Here is a 26096-nt window from a genome sequence, read left to right on the forward strand (position 1 = left end):
GTTCCAAATGTGAACAGTGTCAAGGTGGAGAAACAATGGTTTATGGTGAACATTCCCTATGCTGACAAATTGTCTTAAACATGTATTAATAAAAAATTGAAATCAGGACAGAAAATCTTATCTAAGGTACACTAATCTTCATCTACTCACAATGTAACTATTTCTTTTTTACAGTTTTTACATAAAGCCCTTTAAGTGCTGTGTCCTAGGAGAAAAGACAGATCAACAATTTTGCAACAGAAATTTATTGATTACTTTGCAACATTAGGTACAACACACGATTACATCCAATATTTGTGCTTTGGAGGATAAGTAAACATTTATTCAAGCACAACAAGAGTTTACACACAATATTCTGGGATTGTTAAGACAGTAAAAATCTCATTGCCCACATATTAGCACAAAGAAACACGCACAATTCAGTAGAGATGATAGCTAGGTTTCAAAACCTGGTTAATGCGACAGATTGAACATACACCTAAATCTGGACTGTCTTCATAATAAATGCCTGCTGAGGTCTGAAGAAGATTCCTGTCGGGGGGGGGTGGCAATGGCTTGCTAGGAAGCTTTTTTTGGAGTCTTAGGATATGATAGATAGACCAGATATGCTGGCATTGATGATGTGGGGCCTGATTCACATTTAGAGTTATTCTGTAAGCTTTAAAAATAGAATAAAAGCATTGTGTTTCAGAAGATACATACTAAACATATTTCTGATTGAGAAAATAAAAATGACTGTAGCATATTTAGATAGAAGGGAAGAAGACTTTTAGGGTCATATAGATACTTTGACTTTTCAAAGGAGTACATTTCTAATATAATTAAAAAAATGGATTAAAGGCTTCTATTTCTCTAACTTTAATGTTAGGAAGTCTGCATTCCTAACTGGCCTTATCAAGCACAAGGACATTACCCTGCATCCATCATTACAGACATCTTTGGAGAAGCATATCGGCTATACAGATATCAGCACATTCATTGTACAATCAACCACCAAGCTTCATGATGCCCCCAAACTCAACACAGCAATCGCTTCATGGTTTATGAAGCTCTAAGACAACTTAATATATTAGATAGATAATCTCTCCACAATTTACAATAAAATAAAATTATATTTCTCATATAATCAGATACATAAGCTTATTTTATCTCAAAAGACCATTATTTATTTTACCGTTTACTTTTGAAAGTTTGCCTTTAGGCAAGGCTTCCATAATAATTTTACCCAAGTAATAAGTGTGAGTGATAGGAACAAAGGCGACCTTGAGCTTCCCTTTCCCCATGGAATGACATTAGTTTTTTTTTTTTTTTTTTTTTTGAAGAGCTCAGGGACAGTTAGAAAGTCAACCTCTCTGCAAATAAATGAAATCATCTCACGTGGGGTCCATGCATGTTAGCATCCATCGATAGTGGTCCGAGAGTGGAACTCTTTCACATAAAGGCATGGAAACTTTTAACTGTATCCTAAGTATTTCTTTGGGTGGACAACCCCTGTACCCGTTAAGCAAAGTGCAATGAAGTTTTTAGCATAATTTATAGAATTACTGTGACCTGATAACTTTGTATCTGTTTGATTCACATAGCTGAAGACATTATTGATCACTCTGTCTTGTGATGTATATGGGAGTGTAGCTTTTCTGGAGGATGGGCTTGTTATAAACTTTCCTATTTGGGCCTCACTGAAGTATCTCTTTTTGAAGCCGTTCTCATACAAGCCCCTTTGGACACGCTCATGGTGATATTGATTAAGACAGAGCCATATTTCACATTCTTTCAGACTTATTCCCTGTACATGATACTGGAGCAGATTTTGAAATAGTTCTGCTGATGGGATGCTGTGTATCGAGAAAGTTCAGAGTGTTCAGCACAAACCACTGTAACCTAAGCTGGGACAGAGGAAGGAAATTCATTGAAGGGTGCGCTTGGCTTATCCTAGTTCCAGGAGCCAGTCAAAGAGACTTGGGGTCCCCTCTTTCTGCTCCGCGTGCAGTTTGCAGTACTGGACAACAGCATGAAATATATCCCCCACCTTCCAGTGCTTCTGATGAACAAGCTTCACAACATCTAGAAACTAAAATAAGACACAGAGTTAGGACTCACGCATCATAGTGTCCTCATCAGCATCTCATTGAAGAACCCTTCCAAAGACTGGGGCTCTGAGTCTCCGGGGACATTTTTAAGACAGTTGGTTTCCTTTTAAGACGTTTCAGATAATACATTCCTTCCATTTTGCGGTTCTGTTCATAAGATTTGGGGACAATGGGTAGTACCTCGGTGTGTGCCAATGTTCTTTACAATTCTCTCCATTTTAGGGTCAGGATCAGAGAGAACGATTTTCTACTCAGCATATCAACTGAGTGGGTACCCTAAGAATCTGGTGGCATCTTATGAGAAGGAGAGTGTTATTTGTTAAAAACGCTAAGATCATAGTTTGGCTGAGTCTTTAAATTCTTTTTTTTTATTCACTCTTTATTGGCAGAGTCTAAATAAAGCAATCATCTAGATTAAAAAATGGAATATTTTAAGTATCTGTAAACATAAATATTGTCCTAAAGAGTTTTAGGTTCTTGTAAAGGAAGGCAGCTGTTCATTCTGTTAAAGCTACTGATCTCCCCAGAGTAGGGCACCATCTCAGCCATGGTTTTCTTTGCCTGCAGTAAAGAGTCAATGAATATTTGCTGACAGAAAGGATAGATGGGTAAAGGGAGTCAGGTGCATTTTAACTTCTCAAGAAATACATGCAGACATCCAACATCATTGAAGATAAGCCCACTACTAAAATTATTCTTCAGTTTTAGGTAGCATGTTTACACACATATAATCAAGAAGAAAAACAAACATGCGTACCTAAATGACTGTTCCTTCCTCTCTACTGAAATAAAACTTTATGAAGATCGCTAAAGGCCACAGGTCCTGGAGTGGGAATCGGCAGCAGCGAGTTTCTAAATAGAAGATGGTCACAGGGCATGTCTCTCATCACGTGGTGATGACTGGCAGCAGGCACACACGTCCCTAAGGTGGTGTAATCGTGACCTCCCCTCTATACTCATGACGACAATAGAAGTCCAGCTTATGTAGCTCCATGTGTCTCTGTGGTAGTTTTAGAGCGATCACTAGTTGTCTGGGATGCCTCTGCACCCTGTCTGGTTCCTTCTCTGCCTGATCCTGACACTTTAGGGACAGATGGGAAACCTTTACTGGGAGGCTTTGCTTATAATGCAAATGCTCCCCCCCCCACCCAAGGAACGAATGGTCCCGGTGGCTGGTTTATGGAGACACCTAAGAATGATTATGTCAACTGTTACTTACATTTTAGTGTGTATATAAACTCAGGTCATGTGTTGGATAGAACAAGAGTGGAAACAGGAGGCTTTAGGGTATTAATGACAATGTGAATTAAGGGAGGGGAGGAGGCTAGCCCATCTGAATAATTCAATTCATTAACCTTTCTTAGGTCTTACTTGAAGTCTGAGGAATAGACAGATATCCATAGCCTGGATATTAAGCTTTTGAGAACTCATGTGTTTTATCTCCAACCTTCTTTCAGCTTTGTGTTTTGAGACAATCACTACATTGCTTGAGGTCACCATAAACTCTGTGGTCCAAGCTGAACCAAGCTGGGGCAGTTTTCCTGCCTCAGTTCCCCTACCTCCCAGTATCCAGGATTTACAAGCTGCCACCACCAGGACCAGTTTATTGTCCTATTTTTAGAGCTACAATCTAGCAAATTGACCCTAGAGCTTTCATTAAGCCTGCTTGTGTTATGGTCATAATCGGCTTTCGTATGTCAGGGATTTGGATTTTTAGCCTGCTCTACTAACAAACAAACAACAATAAATTCCATTCTGTACTGACATTTCACAATCAGTAATTAAATTCTCTTTCTGTAGACAACACAGACTGTAGACTTAAAAACAAACAACAAACAACTTAAGAGCGTCTATATTCTGTGACAGCTTATTGCCAGCACACTCACCTGAAGAAACACCTCATTAGGTAGCAGACCTTTGTATTCCCAGGTGCATTTTGTAGATTTGATAGTTTACAACTCATACTGCAATAATGGGAATTGCAGCAAGCTCTGTGATTTTTTTTTTTTATGCATTCAATGCATACTGAAAGCTGTCACCATCTTTTGCTCCAAGACAGAAATCAGACTTCATTAAGCAGAGTGAGAGGGTCCCTACTCTGTCCCCGAAATTATGGCCTATAAAACTCTTATTCTGAACTTGGGCTGGATCCTGGCATTCTAGACCTCCACCAGAGCCTGGGGTTGGGTCTTACTTCCAGTGGAGATTCTGAACTAACTGCTAAGGCTCTGGGTTTGGAAGGCTTCCTGGGGTGATTCTAACACTTCCTAATTTGAGATTTCTGATGAAAGGATTAATGTAATAATTAATGCATTTTTTAAATTTACAAACAAAACCCCTCAGGATCCAATCGGTACATCCCCTTCCTCTTTCTTTCTTAGGTGTTTGTTTACAGCTGGCACTTTAGCTGGAGTTTGTCCTCGTGTTTATGCAGAAGGGGACTTGAGTCAACAGTCAATGTCATCAGTGTTTCCTTTCATCTCCCCCTCCCACCACTTTGTTTGTAGACTAGAACAAGAAATTAGAGGTGAAGCCATTTCTGCTCCAACTCTCACTTCCACAGGAAGGTAAGGGTCTATGTCCTCCTTCTGCAAGCTCCTTTTCACACACTGCTTCCAAGGAAAGGAAACGCTTCTCATGGGAAGTTTAAAGTTGAGCTGGATGCCATGTGATGCCAGACATTGGCTTATTAGAGCTCAGAGGCTCATTCAATTTTTAGAGAAGGAAGATAGCTCAAAAACCATGAAATCTGCATTTAAAAAATAAACAAACAAAAAACCCTCAATAAACCTTGGAAAGTAGCAGTTAAAAATTGGTTTTATAAATTTTGCTAATGACTTTATTTATTTTGCTTTCAGTTAACTGGATTAAATTCACCTGATGCCAAGGTTGTAGAGAACTACCTTTGTGAACTGTTTGAGGTTATCAGGTGTCAGAAGTGTCAGGAGCCTTCCCCTGGAAAAGTTCATAGACTTTCATAGTGGTTTTGAATGGATGGAAGGAACCTATGCATTTGAGTGGCGAATGTGTGTGGCTTAGACACCAACTTCCTAGACGAATGTTAATTTCCTTACTGAATCCACACTGTGCTATCTCCAGATGGCTGTTTACAAACAATACCCTTCTCCTGTGTTCTGGAGACAATTGGTGGTGCTTCTGGAACTGAAATGCAAGCTCTGAGATGGCAGGAACTTTTGTCTCTTTTGCTACCTCAGCCCTGGAGCTTGAGACAGTACCAGCATGGAGAAGGTACTCTAGGAATGTTTGATGGATGTTTTGAATGTATGATATTCAAGGGCATGTAGCCTTCTAATGATTAAACAAAATACAAAGGAATGGGGAGGCCCAGAAATAAAGGCACCATGAATCATTAGACAACTGACAATGCACTGGGCATCTGGGGTACTTGGAATTTGCCTTTTATGGGATTCATCTTTTGCTGTCCTTAAGGGCCTTCCAGGTCCAAGGCCAAATTTTCCCATGAAACATGAGTTGTGCTATTGCTCATGACACCCTCCTCCCCTTTGCCACAGGCCTGTTTTCACAAAGCAGAAAGGTTAGTCAGCTGAGACCATCATAACTGGATACATATTGACTAAATTAATTGCTGAGAAAATTAGGTCAGCATTCCCAGAAATAAAGACTTAGGTTTCTGGACTGAGGATGTAACTCGGTTGCAGGTGTCCTGGTTTCACATTCATGAAACCAGGCATCAGTTCCCAGAACAACACAAGCTGGCACATGATTATAATCCCACCACATGAGAGGTTGAGGCATAAAGGTCAGAAGTTCAAGGTTGGTGCTGGAGGGATGGATCGCTAGTGAAGAGCATACTGCAGAGGGCCCAAGTTCTGTTCCTGTTACCCATATTGGGCAACTCACAATACCCTGTAAGTCCATGGGGTCAGACACTCTCTTCCGACCTTTCGGAGCACTGACACCCATGTGCATACGACCACCTCACTCCCAATGTGCATAATTAAAATTAAAAGAAGTTCAAGGTTATCACCTGCCTCACAGAGAATTCAAGGCCAGTTTGGACTACATGAGACCTTGTTTCAAACGAACACAGAACAACAGCAACGAAAAGATATAGGGTGTTCACTCAAGGATGTGCTTGATTCTGAGTGACAGTGGAAAGTGCGTTTTCTGAACTGAGGGTCTCTCTTCTCTGAGATGAGGAGGTAATGATTGCTGATTTTGCACCCTATCTTTACTGCTCTTTCCCACACCCTTAAACGTGACCACTTAACTACTGGTCTAAGTGAAAACAAATAGAATTGAGGCTCTGACCTCACTACCGAGGAAAGAATGTCCAAGTGTCATGTAAGTGTTCTTTATTTAACCAGTCCAGTCACAGACAACCAAGGGTGATGCCCATTTGTATCAAAGCCACGGTATGCAGAAAGCCCTCATTGACTCAGAACAAAACCTGGAAATCTCAGTCCTCCAGACTGCATCATTTATATGTAAGTCCCTTGAGCTAACTGATAGGAATATGTGAAAGGTCACCTAGTGTTTTTCCTGATAACAGCAGTGAAACCTCTGACTTCGCAGAAACGGTTATTAACAAAGACAGGCATTCGCTTTACAATTGAAAACCTGGTAGATGTAAAGAAATACCAAACTAAGCTGTGGATTGCGTATAGCATCAATAAAATACCACCCGGCAACAATGGGGAATTTATTAGACATACATGCATGAAAAGTGACTGCCCCTTTAAGGAGGTGGTATAAATGACTATCAGTTTAATTAGCATACCACATGAAAGTACACCAGGGGATGCTTTTATTCAGGGAAGTGCTAGAGATACAAAACCAACCCTTTATGTGAACCTGGGAACACTGTCCCCTGAGAATGTTCTCCATTCCCTCCCCTGGAACTGGGTATGACGTGGGAGGAGTCCAGGGTGATGCATGGATTATGCTCTCCTTGTCCATCCTCTGCACTGGGAAGACTAGGGGTGGAAAGACTGACTGGAGAGTTTATCAGCTGGTGAGCCAGTTATGGCTTTGCCAACAAAGGAAGGACAACTTCGCCAGCTGGCTTGGGTGGACTTGAACATGAAAAGAAGAACAAATTGCTGGCTGAAGAGAGCTGGAAGTGGGAGAAGGTGTGGGGAAAGATCTCTCTAGCAGCCCATCCAACTGCCTGGGGTCCCAGAGACTCTGAAACTATTCTAGTTTCAGAGAGCATAGGCAAGAACATAAGGGTCTTTCTTATCTCAGGATATTTGGCCCTGAACGTTAGAGTGAAATTGCCCATTGCAATCCTAATGTTATTTAACTGAGAGACAGTTTTTAATTAAGGAATTACTCAGGAGGGTTTTGTAGCAAAGTCAGGGTTTAGGAATATAACAAAATACTTTTCAAAATGTTGAGAAGCTGCTCTTTCCTCAGTTCCTTTTCTCTTTACTGCCAACTATTTAAGAGACCGAAGGTCAATGCAGTGGTGATGGTGAATGGGCTGTGACAGCTGGGGTCCTGAAAGTATTTGCAAGATTTTGTTTTTTGGTTGAGAGAAATCAGCATTAAACACTTGAAGTTCCTACAGATTAAATAGGCATTCACGGGGTTTCCAGCCGAGGTAAAAAGCACAGACACAACATGGTACCTTTTCAATTCTGCTCTCCTGAGATTTCTTAAAGTAGATGGTTGGGATCCCAAGTTCTGAGGCGGCTATCCACTGCAGCGTGGCTCGAAGCTCAGCATCAGGGCACCCTGGCTCCAGGTCAAAGTTGATCACCAACAGGCTCCTCTGGGGGCTGGCTGCTCTTCCTGGCAGCCCAGAGACATGTTCTGAACAGACACAACCACAACCTTACTCTGCTTTCCAAAGGGACACCCCCACACCACACAATTGTGTGTCAAAAGGATGGGAACTTGGCTTACCCTTTACGCTTTCTGACTGTTCCTTAAGAATCTCCTTTTCTTCTACTAATTCGCTTTGGGAGAAAACAACAGTATACGGTTGGTAATGCTTTGCAAGAATAAGCTGTAATGGAAGATGATGTGATGGGTCTTTCTGAGCTACAAACATCTAGAACTCATTCTTATGGTTTTCACAGAACAAAGAAGATCCAAGTGGGTAGTACATAAAATGGTTGGGTCTGTAATTAATGTTTCCCACCACCAAAGAGAAGTCCCATGTATCTTGAATGGCATTAGTTAGGACAGTCAGTGGGGGAGATTCTGAGAATTTTATCTTTATTTTCTTTTGAACTCCCTTTCCACAAACCTCCATAAGGCTGAACAGCTAAAGAGAGATTTCAAGGAACCAGCTTTAATTTGAAGAGTTATTCTCCTCCATTTTACCTGTCTCTTAATGGACCATATTTTTCCATTTTGTCACTGTGTATGTCTCTGTACTGTGACAACAAAGTACATTTGAGTTTTAAAGTAGGAAGATACGTTTTACGTGTCGATTGTTCTGTGAGCTGGAATAAGGACGGTCAACAAGCTGTAAAACTTAAACAGTACGACAGAATGTCACAATAGTAGAATCTATTCTTTTCCATTGTTTTTATTTGGTGGAGGTAGAACAGGCTGCGGATTCCCCACAATGAATATCTCATAACCCTGACTGAGCCTCTCCTTAGCCAGGGTTATGTTTACTATTGGAGGTTTTGTTGTTTGTTTGTTTTTGCATGGTGTGTACATATTATAGACCCCTGTATGTAGCGGGGAGACCCAGTAAAAACTTCTGAAATAAGGCCGTATAACTCGGTAGCTGAAAATAAGTAATCATCTGGGGAAGCCTGTGTATGTCCTTTGTTTTTCTAGTTTCTAGAAATTAGGAATGAGGCTTTTAGAAATTTTAGAAATGTTTTTTGTTTTCCTTTCTGTTTTTTGGGGGGGGGGATAGATTGTTTTCTTCTGTTCTCTGTTGCTGCTAAGATCTGGCTAATGCATTCCACTGTATGGATAAATTCCACTAGTGAGGTAAATTTCATTGCAGTTGAGAGAAAGAGTGTATCCAATCTTCCATTCATATCTAATTTGCAGGGATGTCAATTTCCTAAGGGTTCAGCAACTCTGCTTGCTCCCTTTGCAGGTAGCACATAAACCGTGCAAGGGAAAGGTGCAATTTCTGATACTAAGTAATGATGGGATGGAAGTGATCTTAGCTTTCCCTCAACACAAGCTTTGCTTGAAGTCATAGTTTCATATTACAAAAAAAAGATGGTGAACATGCTACATTAATGTGTTTCAAAGGAGAAATATTAATCTATTGCAAATAATTTTTTGTTGAATTTGTTTTAATTTCTCCTAAAAAAGTTCATGTGTGTGTTCATGTTTGCTTGTAGGTATTAAAACAATGAAGGGTTGTGAGGACCTTCAATCACTGAAGAATACGCTTATTCAGTGGTGAAATAAAATCAATTAATCTGCAGTTAGCCAGAGAGAAATACATTAGGAATCATCATTAGACCAATACAGCTTTTTTAGTTTGGAATACCCAAATTATATTCTAAGTCATCATGACCAATTCAGTTAATTTTCCAGAAAAATCACAAATTTTAGAAGTAGCCACGGCTTCAGGTGGCCCTCCCGTTCTGTGTCATTTTATGTAGTACATTTCCAAGAACCTCTTTCTTTTGTTCTCTGAGAAGGCCAGAGTTACTGCATGGTGATGACATCTCTCTCCTGGCAAGCAATGACATCAGATACATTGTGGTAACCCCAGTGTCCACAAGCAAAGGAAAAGCCACTCATATCTAATTTTGCTGAAATGCCCATGTTCTATAGAAAAAGCTATTGAGTAGTCTTCTGCCTGCGGGAGCCATGGTACAATTCAATGGTTTTGTTTGTTTGTTGTTTCTGTAAATCAAATCAGGTAAGATGACATGTGCTTCTGATAATACTGGTCAACTTTATCTGCAATGACTATATTGTAAGGGACAGGTTTGAAATCAAGGAAGCAGGTAGTGATGGGTTTGGGCGTATTCTAGGCCTTAGTCCTCCACTCCAGTGACATGGAAGCACAGTGGAACAGACAGAATGAACTGGTGGCTGGGCACGACCTTTATGATCACGATGGATTGCCAGATGGAATTGGAGTGGTGCTGTTGGTCACTGAGTCACGTGGCTACTTACTTAATCATGGGAGAAGACGGTATGCTTTCCTGATAAATGTCCAGGTCCATAATGCCAAGACTGCTAGTGGCACTACTGTTGCCATTGCTGACAAAGCAAAAGTTTACATATTAATGCCCGTCTCCACCCTTGGCCACGCTGCTGACACTGATGTTCCATTGTAGGGAGGGGTCCTTAGTCGTTCCCCAAGGCACGGCAGGTTTGTGCCTGACCTTCTGCATCCGTATTGATGTTTGACCAAATTAAAGGCAGACAGAAGGTAGAATCCAAGTACATTATGACAGTACTACTGATACCCAGTGAGTCATACATAGCTGGTAATAACATTTCTCTTTACTTCTTCATTCTGGTTAGGGAGAGGGTGTTTATCCTTGACTCCTTGACACTGATGTGCTTACAGGGGTGAATATACTTCTGAAAATGTCACTAGGGTAAACACCCTAACACCTCTCTGCCTGCTTCTTGAATCTAGAAAGAAGTCAGAGACCCATGGTCTCCCTTTGCTATATGGAGAAATATTCTTAGGGATATTCCACAGGATTCCATAGAACATACATCTAACTTCTTGTTTTCCTGGAGGACTATGGAATTTACAAATACAAAGTTGGGTAAGGCTTTGTTCTTTCAGCCTCCGAAAAGGAGCGAAATGTGATACCTTGTGTCTCATAGAGAAAGAATATTGCGTATGATATCATTATTGTAAGTTGTGCAATTAACATATGGCCTACTTATGAGCCTAGAATATGCTCTCTGAAACAGTACTGCCAAGACGATTTTTAGACTCTGTCTGTACTTGTGAAATAAAACCTATCCAATTTGTTTCAAACTTACTGAGTCTTCTCATACTTCCTGCATTTTCCAACAATACCTCTCCTGAGCAAGGTTTGGCAATAGTGCCTGCTCGTGCGTCATGCAATGGGGCTTTGTTCCTTCATGTTCATGTGACTCACCGAGAAGACTCTTCAATCTTAAAGTTCTTGTCTGGAGTTTTAGGCAAGACACTGGTGAAAGAAACACTCTGAAGCCTGACACTCAAAGTCCAAAGATTCAAGTTGTCTTTGCTTCTTTGTATCTATTTTATAACATTTTGTGGGAATATTTAAAATTTGAAACCACTTACTTAATGTAAAATGTTCCTAACTCTTAGATTGTGCTGTCAGAAATAGAACTTTCAAAAATCTTTTATCCACACCAAGATATTTCAGTCTCACTTTCCAGCCAGCCTCTCTGGACAGTCTCTGGTCTGTTTGGCCTGGATTCCAAAAGACTTTGGGCAGAGAAGCTCACTCTAGCGGTTACAGCTAGATGCTAGCTTTTCCAGAAACAATAAGGAGGGCACAGGAGATAAAGGAAGGGAAAAGTCAGGGCAAGCAGTACAACAGCATGGAAACACTTGCTTCATATAAACCCAGCCTGTGTTGCATCTGAAATGTAAATGAATCAGAAAGAAAGTTCAAACCCAGGTAGTGTAACACAAGCTTACATGAAAACTAACAGTATACCTGCTGTGACATTTGAGGAAGAAATCACAGCTAACTATTAAATGTGGGCAAGGTGGTCAAGTCATAACTAGATATTAAGATAGTTTTTAGCTCAATCAGGATAGGCAGGGACCTTCATCAACTGGGGGCCTCCCCCACCACACACATTTTCTTTCTTTCTTTCCTTTCTTTCTTTCTTTCTTTCTTTCTTTCTTTCTTTCTTTCTTTCTTTCTTTCTTTCTTTCTTTCTTTCTTTCTTTCTTTCTCTTTTCTCTTTCCTGTTCTATTAACAGCACATAGTACTGAACCATGACATGAGTTGTTGGAAATCTTTGTTGATGTCAACTTCCTTAGGAAGCCAAGGGAAGGGGAAGTAGGTACCTCATGGATCGTTCGCTGAGCTGCAGAAAGCTACTTGCATCATCTGGGTTGTCATCTTCATTGGCCAGCTGGGACCAGCTGCCTGTACTCTCCTCACTGCTGCTGTGAGGGTTCGGGGACTCATCCGGGGGTTGGGCTTCTTTCAAAACATCCACTTCTGATTCCTCTCTGGTCTCAAGGCTGTCACTGGGGACATCAAGATATTATTAGCAAAGAGAGAAGGTGCAACATGGAGCTATTCTCAGAGCCCACATTGGGCACCAATGAGCCTGTGTCTCCGCACACCAGTCGAAAAGCAGCCTTGTGCCCAATTCCTTATTAATGTATACTATAGAAAAATTATACTATAGAATTATACTATATATGTGTGTATGTGTTATATATGCACACACACACATACACATACACAATTAAACTATAAAAAAATTCTCCCCAGGATATTTCTTGCTAAAAATGGAGCCGAGTGCTAGTGACTGATGTAGAATATCCAGGTTAACAAATAAGTCTGTCGGCACATTTTGTTTTATCTCAATTTCATGCTCTATTTAGAGCAAACCTCACATCTGTGCCATATAATGGAAATTCAGAACCAGTAATGATTACCCAGAGTGCTAGTTCTTGTTTGCTTTGGTAGAAGCTTATCTTATAGCTTTACTTATTTATTGGTTCATAATGTTCAATTGTGTGGTGCAGATGAATGTCATCTGGTAGCCTCCATGCCAAGCCCCTCAGTTCCCACAAGAGCTTCAGAGGACCATAGCCTCGTCAGTGTCAACTGTCCAATCTCCATGTTGGAAACAAGCTCAGAGTCCTCCTGGTTTTATCTCACATGCCCACGTTCCATCTGTATCACCGTTGTAAGGTTTCCTTAGGTCAGATTTTCTTTTAACACATCCTAACCATGTTTATTTTAAGCCGCCGTCATAAATGGAAAGCAGAAATCACCACACACAGGTAGAAGGTAGCAGCGTAAGAACATAGCTGGTGAGAACCCTCTTTGCAGGGGCCAAGCACTTAATTATTACCATAAAAAGCCCTTTGAAAGGAGAAATTAGAGCAGGTGCTTGAACATCTTATATACTTATTTGAATGTTAAACACATGCATATGCATGTGTTCAACAATCTTTGGGATAAAAAAAAAGCATTTGACTTTTATTAATTTTCTTCCTGTATTTTTTTATAATCACTGATATATACTCCCAGTTTGATCATTTACTTTCAGCTATTTTTTAATTGAGTTTGCTAATTCTTTTTACTTTTTCATTGCATTTGTTTACCTTGTATATGTGGGTGAGCCTGTGCCCAGCAGTGGTGTGGAGGTCAGAGAACAATGTGCAGGTGTGGGTTTCTTTCTACCAGGTGGGTACTGGAGATCAAACTTGGATCAGGCCTGGTCTTTTTTAGTGTTTTAAGATGGATACTTTGAAGATAGATAAACTGCTCCGATTAAACAAAACAAACCAGAAACACTTGAAAAGTGTAGATGTCTTCCCTAAGTAGCATTACCATCATATCACAAATTTTAACACGTTTACACTTTTAATTTAGAGTTTATTCTAACATCACTTGCGAACAAAAGATAATTTACTGGTATCTAAATATAATAATTTCTAGCTATTATGGGAGATTTTGTATACATCATTTATCATTAACTTTTGGGTTAAATCCAGCATGACCAGAGAACATATTCTATGTTTTAAATTCTTTTAAATTTATTGACTTGCATTTTGGCCCATGGTACAGCTTGACAAATATTTTAAGTACGCCTGAAAAAAAATGTATGCTTTGGTGTTGTGATAGACGTTGAGTTGTACAAATTGAGTTGATTGTGGATGTTTGCCCTTCTGCCTTTTGAATGATATTTTATTAGGTGTTGGAGAATTTAAAACAATGCATTTTGAACATGTTCATCCCTCTGCTCCCATTCCCCCCTTTCCTCCTTCTCCACTTTTCCATGCCTCCCTCTGGACTTGAGATGTCTTCCTCTTTTTCTTTCCCTTTCTTTCCCCATGAGTCCAGTTTGTTGCCCAGCTGGTTTTGGGAGTGGTGACTGCCTTGTGTGTGACCAGCTGACTAATGGTCACATCAGAGCTCTCTCCCCAGTAGCTCTTCAGCCAGTGGTGGGATTTCATGTCCACTTTCCCCATTCTGTGCTGGGATTATGTCATGGTGGAGTGTGAGCAGGGCTTGCATGGAGTGTATCACGTTCCGAGTTCACTATGTGCTTTCTGCCCGTTGTGTGTGGAAGTTTCATGTAGTGTATCATGTTCTGAGTTCACTATGTGATTTCTGCCCATTGTGTGTGGAAGTTTCCCTGCTGTTGCTTCTGACATATTTTATTACATATTTTATTTTTTCATGAATTATTAAGAGAAGAATGTTAAATTTGCAGTACAATTTTCTGTCTAGTCCTCCTTCTAGTTTGTAAAAGTTATCAATTGGTGTTTTATTACTTAGTTGGTTCTATATGCAGGAAGATTGTCTTTTGGATGGATTGAAACTATTAGCTTAAAAGACATCATTATCCCTGGCAAGACTTTTTATCCTGAGGGCTGTTTGACCTTTTAAATATCTTTTGTTTTCCATTCTTTTACTCTTGACCCATTTGAATCTTTATATTTCAGATGTACAGAGCTTATGCTAGGATTTTGCATTTTTATGCAATAGGATAATCTCTGCCTTTTAACTGAAGTGTTTAGATCATTGATAATTAATGTGACTGTAAGTAAGGCTGGGATAAAATACATAATCTTGTTTTCTATTTGTCCCATCTGTTCCTAGTTTCTTTTCACCCTGACTCCAGATTCCTCTTAATTAACTGAGCAATTTTTGGAATTTCATTTTTATCTCCACTATTGACTTACAATTATATTTTTGAATATTTTTAGTGGTTATTGCAGGACTTTTGATATTTATATTCAACGTGTAACTTACTGTCACATTACATTATAAAACTGACATGTAATGAAATGTATGTTGTGTAACGGCTGTAAACAACATACTTCTGTTTCCCCTCTCCCTATGCTTTGTGCCATAAGGGACATATATTTTAGTTTTTCATGTACCATAAAATGTTTTACAAAACCACTTCTACTTAATATAATATCTTTTGAAGAACTATCAAACAAGACGAGAAGGCTGTGTTTTACATTGGACCACCCTGTTGCTATTTTTGGATCTCTGTGCTCCTGTATCTGTCTTGAAGTCATTGGTAGCTTGCCATGCCTTTGCTCTGCTATTATAGGCTTTAAGCCCTGAAGCCTCAAATACAATTAAATGCTTTCTTTTATAAGTTTTCTTGGTCATAGTGTTTTGTCGCATCAATAGAAAAGTAACTCAGACAAAAGATATTGTGGTTAATTCTGTGTTTTCATAATTAGAAATAAAGTTGATTTAAAGACCTGCACACAGCGTGTTTATTTATTTATTTGTTTGTTTATTTTTGAGCATCAGTTGCTTAGTTTTGAAAGAAACTGACAACTGTATTCCAGACTGCTCATCTATTTTACAGTATTTTACAGTTTGTAACATACTGTATTCTGTCCGGGAATTGGTTTTGTCAGTGGTTTGGATTTTGTTCATCTTAATAGATATTCAGGATATCCTATTGTTTAAATTTGAAATTACCTAATGACATATGATAGCTGAGCGTTGTGCAGCTTTTTTTATCGCTGTGTCAAATACCTGAAACAATTAATGGAAGAAAGGTTCATTTAAGATCATTGTTTAAAAGGTTTCAGGCCATGGCTATTCCTGTATGTTGCTTTCTGGGTCCATACATGGTGAAGATGACCATCATGATAGTATCATGTGGTAGAGCAAAGTAGCTCTCTTCATGACAAACAAGAGGTAAAGAGACAGACAAACACAAGATATAGCCCCCATGGATACTTCTAATTATTTCTTCCAACTAGATTCCACCTCTAAGTTTACATAACCTCTCAATCATGTGGTCAAATAATCCAGTCATAGATTGATACAAAGATTACATGAAACCTTTGTGATAAAATATTTTACCAACAATTATACCTACTACTTGGGAACCTAGTCTTCAACCCTTTAACCTTGTCTATTTTCTAATAAATTGTTCATTTTATTTTTAATTAATTAATTAACTTTAATCCTGATCACAGCTTTCCCTTCTTCTCTACCTAGTACCCTCTCTCACCTCTCCTCTTCCCATCCCCCACTCCCATTCTCTTCAGAGAAGGACAGGCTTTGTACGTACGACAACCACCTTGGCATATCATGATACAGGAGGATTAGGTGCGTCTTCTCCTATTGAGGCTAGACACAGCAGCCCAGTTAGGGGAAAGGAATCCAAAAGCAGGCATCAGAGTCAGAGACAACCCCTGTTCCAGTTGTTAGGGGACTCACATGAAGACCAAGCTGCACATCTGTTACATAGGTGGAGAGGAGGTCTGTCCTATGCAAGCTCTTTGGTTGGCGTTTCAATCTCTGTGAGCCCCTATGAACCTAGGTTAGTTAATTCTGTAGGTTTTCTTGTGGTGTCCTTGACCTCTCTGGCTAGCTCAATGCTTAGAAGTTGCTCACTTTCTTACTGCTGAATTTTGAAAGATTTCTTTTTTTCAATGAAGTCATTCTCCTTTATTAGAACAGCCCATGTTTTTAAGAGGTTTGCCAACATATAAGAACATTTTGAATGTTAACATTTGAGATATTTTTTCTTTACCAGGTGTGTCTTTTAGAAATATGTTTATAGTCTCTGGCTTATCTTATTCTGTTGGCAGAAACCACTTAATTTTCAAGGACTCCTTCACGTTCATGATGTGAGGATATTGTTCATCACAGTTGGGAAAACATGGCAGCTGGAGCTTGCAGCAGCTGGTCACGTTACATCCACAGTTAGGAAGCAGAGCGAGGGGAATGCTCACGGTCCTCTGGATTCTTCCACATTTTCTTTTTATTTATTCTGGAACCACAGCCCATGTGATGGTACCACTAATATTCAGGGTGGATCTTTCCTCTTCAACTAAACCAATTGAAACAGCTTGGTAGACATATCTAGAAGGGTACTGTATGAGACTAAATCCAGATAACTTGACAGTGAAGGCAAACCATCACAACAGATGCCTGATTCTTACGGAAACTACTGAATAGACCCTTTCTTTCTTTTAAGTAATTTATTTTTCTAAATAAATTTATTCTTATTTTATGCATATGAATGGTTGTCTTCAGGTATGTCTACACACCATGTGCATGTCTGTTGGCTGCAGAGGCCAGAAGAAGGCATTGGATTCCTTGGAAGTAGAGTTGTGGATTATTGTGATCCCCATTCCCCTGTGGATGCTGGGATTCAAACCCAGGCCCTCTGCAAAAGCAGCAAATGTTCTTACCTGCTGAGCCATCTCTCCAGCCCAGAAACTTTGTCTTCTAAATTAAACCACTTTTTCTCACTTGTTACAGGCTAGCTGACTCTCTTTGAACAGGTCTGTTCAATGTTTCTAAAACATCAGATTATGCCAATGCATGGGATATCCTGTAACTTCTCAGGATTCAGTTTATCACTCCTCCTTAGGATCAGTGTGTCAAAAGTTCACTAATTACTCTTTAGTGCCCACTGCAGGTCATGTAGTGTTTAGGAGAAAGTGCTGGCCACCAAGAGGAGACGTTTTTTGTTTTTGTTTTTGTATTTTTTTCTTAAAAGAATTGAGAACTATAGTCTATATGTCTTCAAAATATAACACTAACAAGTCAATAATTCCATTTAGGAATGATTTCCACAATGGAGCCTCAGTTGTGACTTTTTTTTTTTTTTTTTTTTGTCAAGTCATCAAAAGTAAGAAATGGCTTTTATTTCATTGTGTTGAATTTTAAGTATATTTTTAGGAACCATGAAGATGTCCCTCAGAGAAAAGCCTAAAAATGTCTTATATCTTCGGGGCATAATCTTTCTCCACCTCCAAACCACATCGAGACTGTCTGTGTCAAGGTTCCTACTCTTGCATGGAGAGTGGGCTGAATTCTTCCGTGGGGAATGGAGTTCTGCTTCCAGTTATTTTGGCAAGTCAAATCCCATGATAGCAACACTGGGCTCAGAAATTTTAACTGAGCTGTGACTAATTTTTCTGCTTGGCAATCCTGGGATTCTCTTTTCAATAAAAGTATCACATTGTTCATGACAGGTTTCCCCTTGGGGAGAATGGCATCTCTTGAATAAAAGCCATCATAAAACTTCACCCAAATGACATTATAAACAGCAATGGTAACCACGTGGATTTATTGAATGTTCATAATAGATAAAGCATTGCATTCAGAGTTTTGTATGCAAATCATTTAAACTATAAGAATATTATATTATCATTATTATCATTCCTACCTATGGGCGAATAAACCAAAAGAAAGAGCTTAGGAAAGTAGTTCAAGCCAATACGGTTTAAGGTAGCATAGCTCATGTTATATGGTGATTATTTGTATTGCTCCATAAAACAAAAATGACATTCAATCTTCAGTCTTTGTACTTTGAAAATTAGAGTCAACTCTTAAATTTCTGCTCTACGTCCTTTCTGTTGTACTCGATGGAAACCAGAATCATATATCCATACCCTGAAGTGAGAGGTTGCACGCTTGGGAGATTATATGGAAGAAGAATCCGAGTCGGCTATGGTTTACTCATATAGAGCAGAAAGTCTTTGCAACTTTTCTAGGTTGTGTCTGTTTTTAGAATAACATCAGTAACATTCAACTTCAAATTGTGTCATGATAATCATTACTTGATTGTGTCTGCAACCTAAAGCTTGCTGAATATTAGTTCACAATGCTTCCTAATTCAGTGACCTTCACTGAATAAACATCTCTGGGCTCCTGCTCACTTTAAGTCAGGCACCTAGAATCAGTGTTTCTCTTTTTCATGGGCTTCAAACAACAACGATTCTGAAAAATTACATGTTGGCTATTTTGTGTCATTAGCTCTGATATATTTCTCTATAGCCCCTCTAGCACAATCTTTGAAGAATGCTGTCCATAGCCAAATGGTTGTTGATAACACCTTGTTTCTTTGTCTGCTCAGCCTGCTTCATTACTCTTGGCTTTGCGCTTCTGGTTCCGGTGTTTTTGTTCTTCTCTTTTGGTGCTTCTGGAGCGCTATCCAGTTAGAAAGGAAAGTTCTTAGCATTGTCCAACAGAAAGTTCTTATGTCTGGCTGGACAGTTTACTGCTGTCACCATGTAGGAAACTCTCTAGTGGGGTGCTTTAGCACCTCAGCATGGATCTCTTCTGCTCAGGGGCAAATGCATCCCAGATTTTAGAGAACTGTTGACATTTAGTAATAGCTCTGTTCAACTTATTTATTCTCTCTCTCTCTCTCTCTCTATATATATATATATATATACATATATATATATTTACATACATATATCCTTTCTGTATATTTTAAACTGTAGGCATACATCTCTGAAAAGATTACACAGGTGATTTCTCAATCTATGTGTTTCTAAAGTTTGAATATTTTTTCTGTTTCACTGAACTTTAATTATAGACTAAAGATAAAGGAATGATTCAGTGGCCTTTTGTGAGTGCTGAGCAGAAAGCAGAAGTTAGGAAAGAAAGTCCTTATGGAGCTTGAGGGAAGTATTTACCTTGCCTGGGATTTACAACCCGCTTGCAGTGCAGTCTCCTGAAAATCACCAGCCAGAATTCCATAGAGACTAAGAACCCTGCGACAGTTACATTATGCACTGAAAGAGTTGGCACTTGGTGGCCACAGGGTCTCAGCAGAGATTCTTAGAAGCACACAAAAAAGGGACCTTCTCAGAGAAGAGATGCCAAAAAAATTAATCTGTTTCTAAAACTAAAATTTATTTAAATTTAACTATTTTCAAATGAAAAAAAAAAACTTATTTTATTGCTTATTATTGCTATCTTTGTTTGAAAATCATTGTGAATAATTTGAAAATCTACCAAACCGTTGGGGTACTTGCATTATCATTATCATCATTATTATTATTACTGTTGCTGATAAATTTATTACAATTTATTAACTTTGTATACTGGCTGTAGCCCACTCTCTCATCTCTTCCCAGTTCCACCCTCCCTCCCTTTTCTCCCCCTTTGCCCCACCCCAGTCCACTGATAGGGGAGGTCCTCCTCTCTCTAGCTTATCAGGCCTCATCAGAACTGGCTTCATTCGCTTCTTCTGTGGCCTGGTAAGGCTTCTTCCCCATCAAGTGGAGGTGATCAAAGAGCCATCCATTGAGTCCATGTCAGAGACAGTTCTTGGCTCTTCTTACTAGGGAAGCCCCGTGGAGTCTGAGCTGCCCATGGGCTATATCTGAGCAGGGGCTCTACATCCTCTCCATGTTCCTCAGTTGATTCATCAGTCTCTGGAGGTCCACCTGGGCCCAGCATTTTCGGCTCTGTTGTTCTCCTTGTGGAGTTCCTCTCCACCCCAGCAATTTCTATCTCCCCCTTCTTCTATAAGATTCCCTGCACTCTGCTCAAAGTTTGGCTATGAGCCTTAGGATCTGCTTAGATACCCTGCTGGGTAGATTCTTTCAGAGGCCCTCTTTGGTAAGCTCCTGTCCAGTTCCCTGTTCCTATTTCCGATGTTCACCCTTCTGTTCACCCTTCTGACTGAAGATTAAGCATCTTCCCAAGGGTCCTCCTTGTTTAGCTTCTTTAGGACTATAGATTTTAGTAGTATTATATGACTAATATCCACTTATAAGTGAGTATATATCATGTGAGTCTTTCTGCTTCTGGGATACCTCACTCAGGATGATCTTTTCTAGTTCCATCCATTTGCCTGCAAATTTCATGATTTCCTTGTTTTGTATTGTTGAGTAGTATTCCATTGTGTGAATGTACCACAATATCTGTACCATTTCTCAATTGAGGAATTCCAGATTCTGGCTATTATGAATAAAGCTACTATAAACATAGCTGAGCAAATATTCTTGTTATATGGTTGGGCATCTTTCAGATATATGCCAACCCTATATCTGACAGAAGGTTAATATCCAGAATATTTAAAGAGCTCAAAAGCTAAACACCAACAAACCAAGTAATCCAATTAAAATATGGGGTACAGAGATAAACGAGAATTCTCAATAGAGGAATATTGAATGGCAGAGAAACACTTAAAGAAATGCTCAACATCATTAGTCATCAGGGAAATGCAAATCAAAATGATCCTGAGGTTTCACCTTATACCCATCAGAATGGCTAAGATCAAAAACTCAAGTGACAACACATGCTGGAGAGGATGTGAAGAGAAGGGAACCCTCCTCCATTGCTGGTAGGAATGTAAACTTGTACAACCACTTTGGAAATCAATCTGGTGCTTTCTCAGACAATTAGGAATAGTGCTTCCTCAAGATCTGGCTATACCACTCTTAGGCATATATTGGAAAGATGCGGTACTTGCTTTAATGAGGAGCATTATATTGTGTTTTATTTTTCTGTTACATAAAGTAATTCAATTTGTTTTGGAAATCAAAATGTAAGTTATTCACAACCCTCCCTTCCTTCTTTCCTTTCTTCCTTCCTGCATGCCTGAATGCTTTCTTTCCCTTCCTCCTTTCTTTTGCAGTAGGCAGCTCTTTTATTATGCCACGATTATAGTATAAAATCAATTTTGAATTCCAAATAGTTAACTGTGCCATTGCATTATTGCCCCAGTTATCTAAAATGTGGAGGAAATGTTCAAACAGTTCACAGTTAATTGCAAAATAGCCTAAAAGAAAAAATTTCTCCTGGTAACAGCAACGTGTACTAGAATTTTATCAGGTTCTGACTGTTTTCATATTTTCATAGTAATCATTCATGAGACAAAGCGAAACATTAACTAAAGGCACTGACCTGATCCCTTTGGATATGGAGGGATTTTGCCTTTTAATTTTTTTTTTTTTTGTATTTGAGTGACATGCAATAAAAATATAGCATTTGAGCCAAGACTTATTATAGGTATATAAATAAAATTCCACAAGATGACCAGGAGGAGTATTGATCATGGATGAGGACTGAAGATCAGGCATTCTAAACAAAGTAAACCGGAGGCCACATGTGGGACCATGGTAGTTACCCACAATTACAGCAGGCCCCGTCTTAGGAAAGATGGAGAAAATGTCGGTGGATACGGTGGGAGGAACACCTCCTTTTTTGCACATACACTAGGTCCCACAGGGGTCACTTAATGTCTGTTTGTGCATTGATAGCATCCCTGTATTCCTAAGAGAATAACACTAAGCGAGGAATAGACTCTGAGAAGCACACCCGATCTGGTCTCTCAGAAGTGATCAACTCACCGACAGCTTTGCGAGGTGCTCAGGGCTGTGTCTGCGCTTCTGGCAACATCTGGGATGGTTTCTTTGGGTTGGCACCCTTCTGCTTCCTCTGGGGAGCTGCTTTGGGGAAGGAGGGGCTCCGGTTCTGGAACGCACTCCTCTTTCTGATCTGTCTCTATCTGAATCAAAGGCACATCCCTTGAACAAAGGGCCTGCCTGGGGCTGTTGAGAATGATGGCATTGTGGCATGAAGACGTTTCTCTTCTAGGATCAAAACCACTGAGTTTTGTAACAGGGGCTATTCTTCTTGGCGATGACACTGGGGAACAGTTGCCTTCAGTAATGATATCCTTTCTCTGGTAATCAACAGATTCCTGCACAAGCAGAGTTGGCCCCCTGTGTCCTGTGCTCAGGGCTAGTCTGTTTGCACACTTTTCTATTTGCAAAGGAGAGCCACCAGAAACAGGACCAGGACTGGCATCAGCAGCCTCGTCATCATCCACGATAATTTTGTTCTTCCTCATGAGAGCCTCAATGGAGCTTGCCCATGTTTCATGAATTAGCATGTTTGTGATCTGGTCAGTGCCACTTCTGCGGTACAAGCACGAGTCTGACTTGCAGAGTCCAGATGAGGAAGCCCTACTGACTGGCTGGACATTTAGGGAGTCTTGAGGGCAGTTCTGGGCAAAGCCATCTAAGGAGTTGGCTTTGACAGGTGCATTTACTGTTAACCTGGAGGATGGGGACCTGCTGTCAGGCACAGAGGACTGTCTGTGACACAGCGGGGATCGCGGGCAGGGAGACAGCAAGCCCGTGGCCCAGTCCTGGCTGCTTCGTCTGGAGGAGGTGCCGTCTTTGCTTTCCTTGGCAATGTCCCTCAGCATGTACCTATAAAACTCTTCTGTTATGCTCTCTGTGCTGGACTGCTTAGAGGGGCAGCTCGGTCTCACATTGAGGTGCTCGTTTTTCATGCACGCCTGCTGCATTGCTGAGCTCAGAATACTGCTGGCATTTTTGCCAGCGTAGTAATCCAGCAGCAGCTCAAATCCCCTCCCTTCATTTTCCATCTGTTTCACCATGAACCTGGAAAACTCATCCGTGATGCTCTCGCAGCTGGACTGTTTGGAGACAGAGCTGGCCCTGCTAACTGGTTGGCTCAAGGTACTCATTAAACCCAGGCTGTTTACAAAGACCCGGGCTTCGGAGTCCTCCTCGGGAATGCTTTCACAGCTGGAGGCTTTCAGTCGGTTCCACCTGTCTCCACCGAGAAGTCGATTCCGGTAACAGCTCTGGGCTTGCCACACTCCATCCACCATGGAGAACTCTGTTAAGTTCATGATCTTGGCGGCCACCTCGTTTGCAAAGGTACTGACGGAATCAGGGTTGTCTTCGAGGTTCATAGACTCATCCATGACTCTGTTCATCAGCTTCTCTTTCAGCTCAGGGTGCTCATCCGCTTTTCTCTTGATTTCGCTGAGGCGAGGTGGCTTGTGTTTCCTCACAGCGCAGCCGCCTCCGCCTGAGTTTTCCTTCTTCCTCTTCAAGGAACGGCCGGATGTGTTAGGCGTCACCAGAAACTCGTTCCCTCTTTTCCAAGCACAAAACCAGGGCTGTTTTCCATTGGAGTTGTCGAGGCAGATTGCTGCGATTTCGGTTGCCATGGAGACAACAGTCTCTGCCAATTCTTCGGCAAAGTCTGTGATGCAGTAGACCTCAGACCGCTTTGCCTGTAGGATAGACTGATCAGGAAGCGCCAGGTCATCCCCTAACAAGGATAGGTTAACTTGAACTTCTTGGGTTTGGGGTGTGGCGCAGGTGTATTTCTCTTGGGTGTTTGGAAAAATGCTGTCTTCCGCTTCCTGGGAGCCGCCGCAGCCCTCACCTGTTGTCAGTTTTCCTAGGTCTGCAGGGCTTCTCTGTTCATTGCCCTCATAAGCGCACGGACGGTGAAGGGGCCTTGTGTCCTCTCCCACAATTCCTTTCAGACGCATTTCCTTAGGGAATGACTTGGCCGTGGCATCAAGCACTCGGTAACTGCATGGGAGTTCAGACTGCAGACTGGGGTTGTTGAATGGCCTTGCTCCACCCTTATTTTGCCTAGGGGGTGCATCCTCTGCAAGATCGCTGATGACCAGGCTGGTGCCCTGCACATCGCCAAGAGGATGGCGGCCGGAGCACGCTGAGGCTTTCGCCCGAGCTCGACCAGCAGTGCGATCAAATGACTGGCAACCGAGGGGCTCTGACTCCGTCCAGTTGATGGTCTCCTTAGAAAGGCCTGCGGAATGTTCGCCGAGTGCTGCCACGTGGTTTATCTTCTTGAACGTGAAGCAGATGACGCTGTGGAGCAGCTGGTTGGCCCTGTCCATTAAGGCGTCTAGGGTTCTACCAGGATGTTTTTCCTCGGTGGGGTGGAGCTCCTCAATGGAATGCTTGAGGATGATATTGGACAAGGTGTGTGCCAGCTCGTTCCTTCGGACGTTTTCTGCGCACAGACTCTGGGTTTTGGAAGTGGTTTCTGTGATTCTCCTTTTCACGGACTCCAAGAGGTCTCCGAGGCTGCCGTGTGCGTCAGGCCTTGATAAAACCAGGGCAGCCTCCCTGAGCAGAGCTTCCGCAATGGCTTCCTTCCCCAGTCCCAGGACCCTCTCTGTCTCTAAATTTACAGCTGAGGACATTTCTTCAGAAGCCCCAGAGGTGGGCAAGAGGCCACTTGGAGCTATAGAGCATGTCACATCTTCTCTTTCACCTAGGCCACAGACAGCGACAGCACTTGCCACCTGTGTCATTCCGCACAGAGCTGATGGAAAGGAATATTCAGTCATAGAAGGTTCCATGAGTCCTTGGGGCTTTTGAGTTTGCTGGACCCCGCTGCCTCTCTGGGCGTAGCTGGATTCCTGCTCCATGGTGAATCTTTCTGTGGCCTGTGGACTGGAGATGGTTCCAATCACAGTGGCGGCACAAGCCAGAGCAACCTCTAGTGTACTCTGAGTGGGTCGGCCGGAGCCCTCTCGAGGAAAGACGCCCGAGGTTTCAACAGAAGCGTTCATGTCGGACCAAGAGGAGACACTTGGTTCGGGGGCAGGATCGCTGCCCTCTGGGCTCTGCACAATGACAATTTTGGGGAGCTCGTTCCAGGAACGAGAGACCAGCATGTCTTTTGTGCGACATCCACTGGGAAGCAGAGCACTTCCCACAGAGAAACTGACTGCGGGTTCCTGGGGGAGTGTGGGCTGCGACTGAGACAGTCTGATGAAGGCATCCTGCATTACAGATTCCGCTAAGTTTGTAGCATACTCTCCCGTGGTGGCTTCTCCATTTGGAATGGGGACAAGAGGGGTCTGAGCAGCATCACGGTCTGTGGGTTTGCTGCCCTGCTCAGTGACTGCACCACACGAAGGAAGTACGTCTTTCTTAACCATTGAGAGATAAGCATCCCTAGGTATATACAGCATCTGAGATGCTTCTATTTCTTCTTTGATATTTTCAGGGTAGGAGTAGTTGGTGGCTGCCTGCTTGTTCCCTGCTGCTTCGCTTTTCCAGCGAGGTGACCGGGCTGAAGGATTGAGGCTTGCCAAGGCTGTGCTTTCTGCTATGCTTTCCCTTGATCCTTCTGTTTTCATTGAAGGCATACGGTATTTTTTAATGTGTTTTTCCCCTAAAGCACAATGCAACTTCTCCTTGTGATAATCCCATCCTTCCTGGGTAGCTTCCTTTGTCTTTTTACTTTCCAGTACACTTGCTGACACATTTATAGTTTCAAAGCCTAGTGAAGAGAAATTGAGGACCATCGTTACTTTTCAGA

General features: G+C 41.3%; 1 protein-coding gene across 3 annotated transcripts in view; it reads right to left on the bottom strand.

Moving 5' to 3' along the window:
* Positions 1–228: 228 nt before the first annotated feature.
* Positions 229–26096, bottom strand: part of Sphkap (SPHK1 interactor, AKAP domain containing) — a 129766-nt gene continuing 103898 nt past the window's right edge. For 2 of the 3 annotated variants that reach the window (XM_021657576.2, XM_021657577.2), the window contains 6 exons: positions 22316–26057; positions 12050–12235; positions 10188–10274; positions 7983–8035; positions 7705–7889; positions 229–2071 (listed from right to left, as the gene is read on the bottom strand). In XM_021657576.2, coding sequence (XP_021513251.2) covers positions 1928–2071; positions 7705–7889; positions 7983–8035; positions 10188–10274; positions 12050–12235; positions 22316–26057 — 4397 coding nt within the window. In that variant the 3' untranslated portion in view covers positions 229–1927. The remainder of the gene's footprint in view (positions 2072–7704; positions 7890–7982; positions 8036–10187; positions 10275–12049; positions 12236–22315; positions 26058–26096) is intronic. The other variant, XM_021657578.2, reaches the window with a different exon arrangement.

The sequence above is a fragment of the Meriones unguiculatus genome, chromosome 15 (genome assembly GCF_030254825.1).
Source record: "Meriones unguiculatus strain TT.TT164.6M chromosome 15, Bangor_MerUng_6.1, whole genome shotgun sequence".
NCBI classification, from domain to species: domain Eukaryota; kingdom Metazoa; phylum Chordata; class Mammalia; order Rodentia; family Muridae; genus Meriones; species Meriones unguiculatus.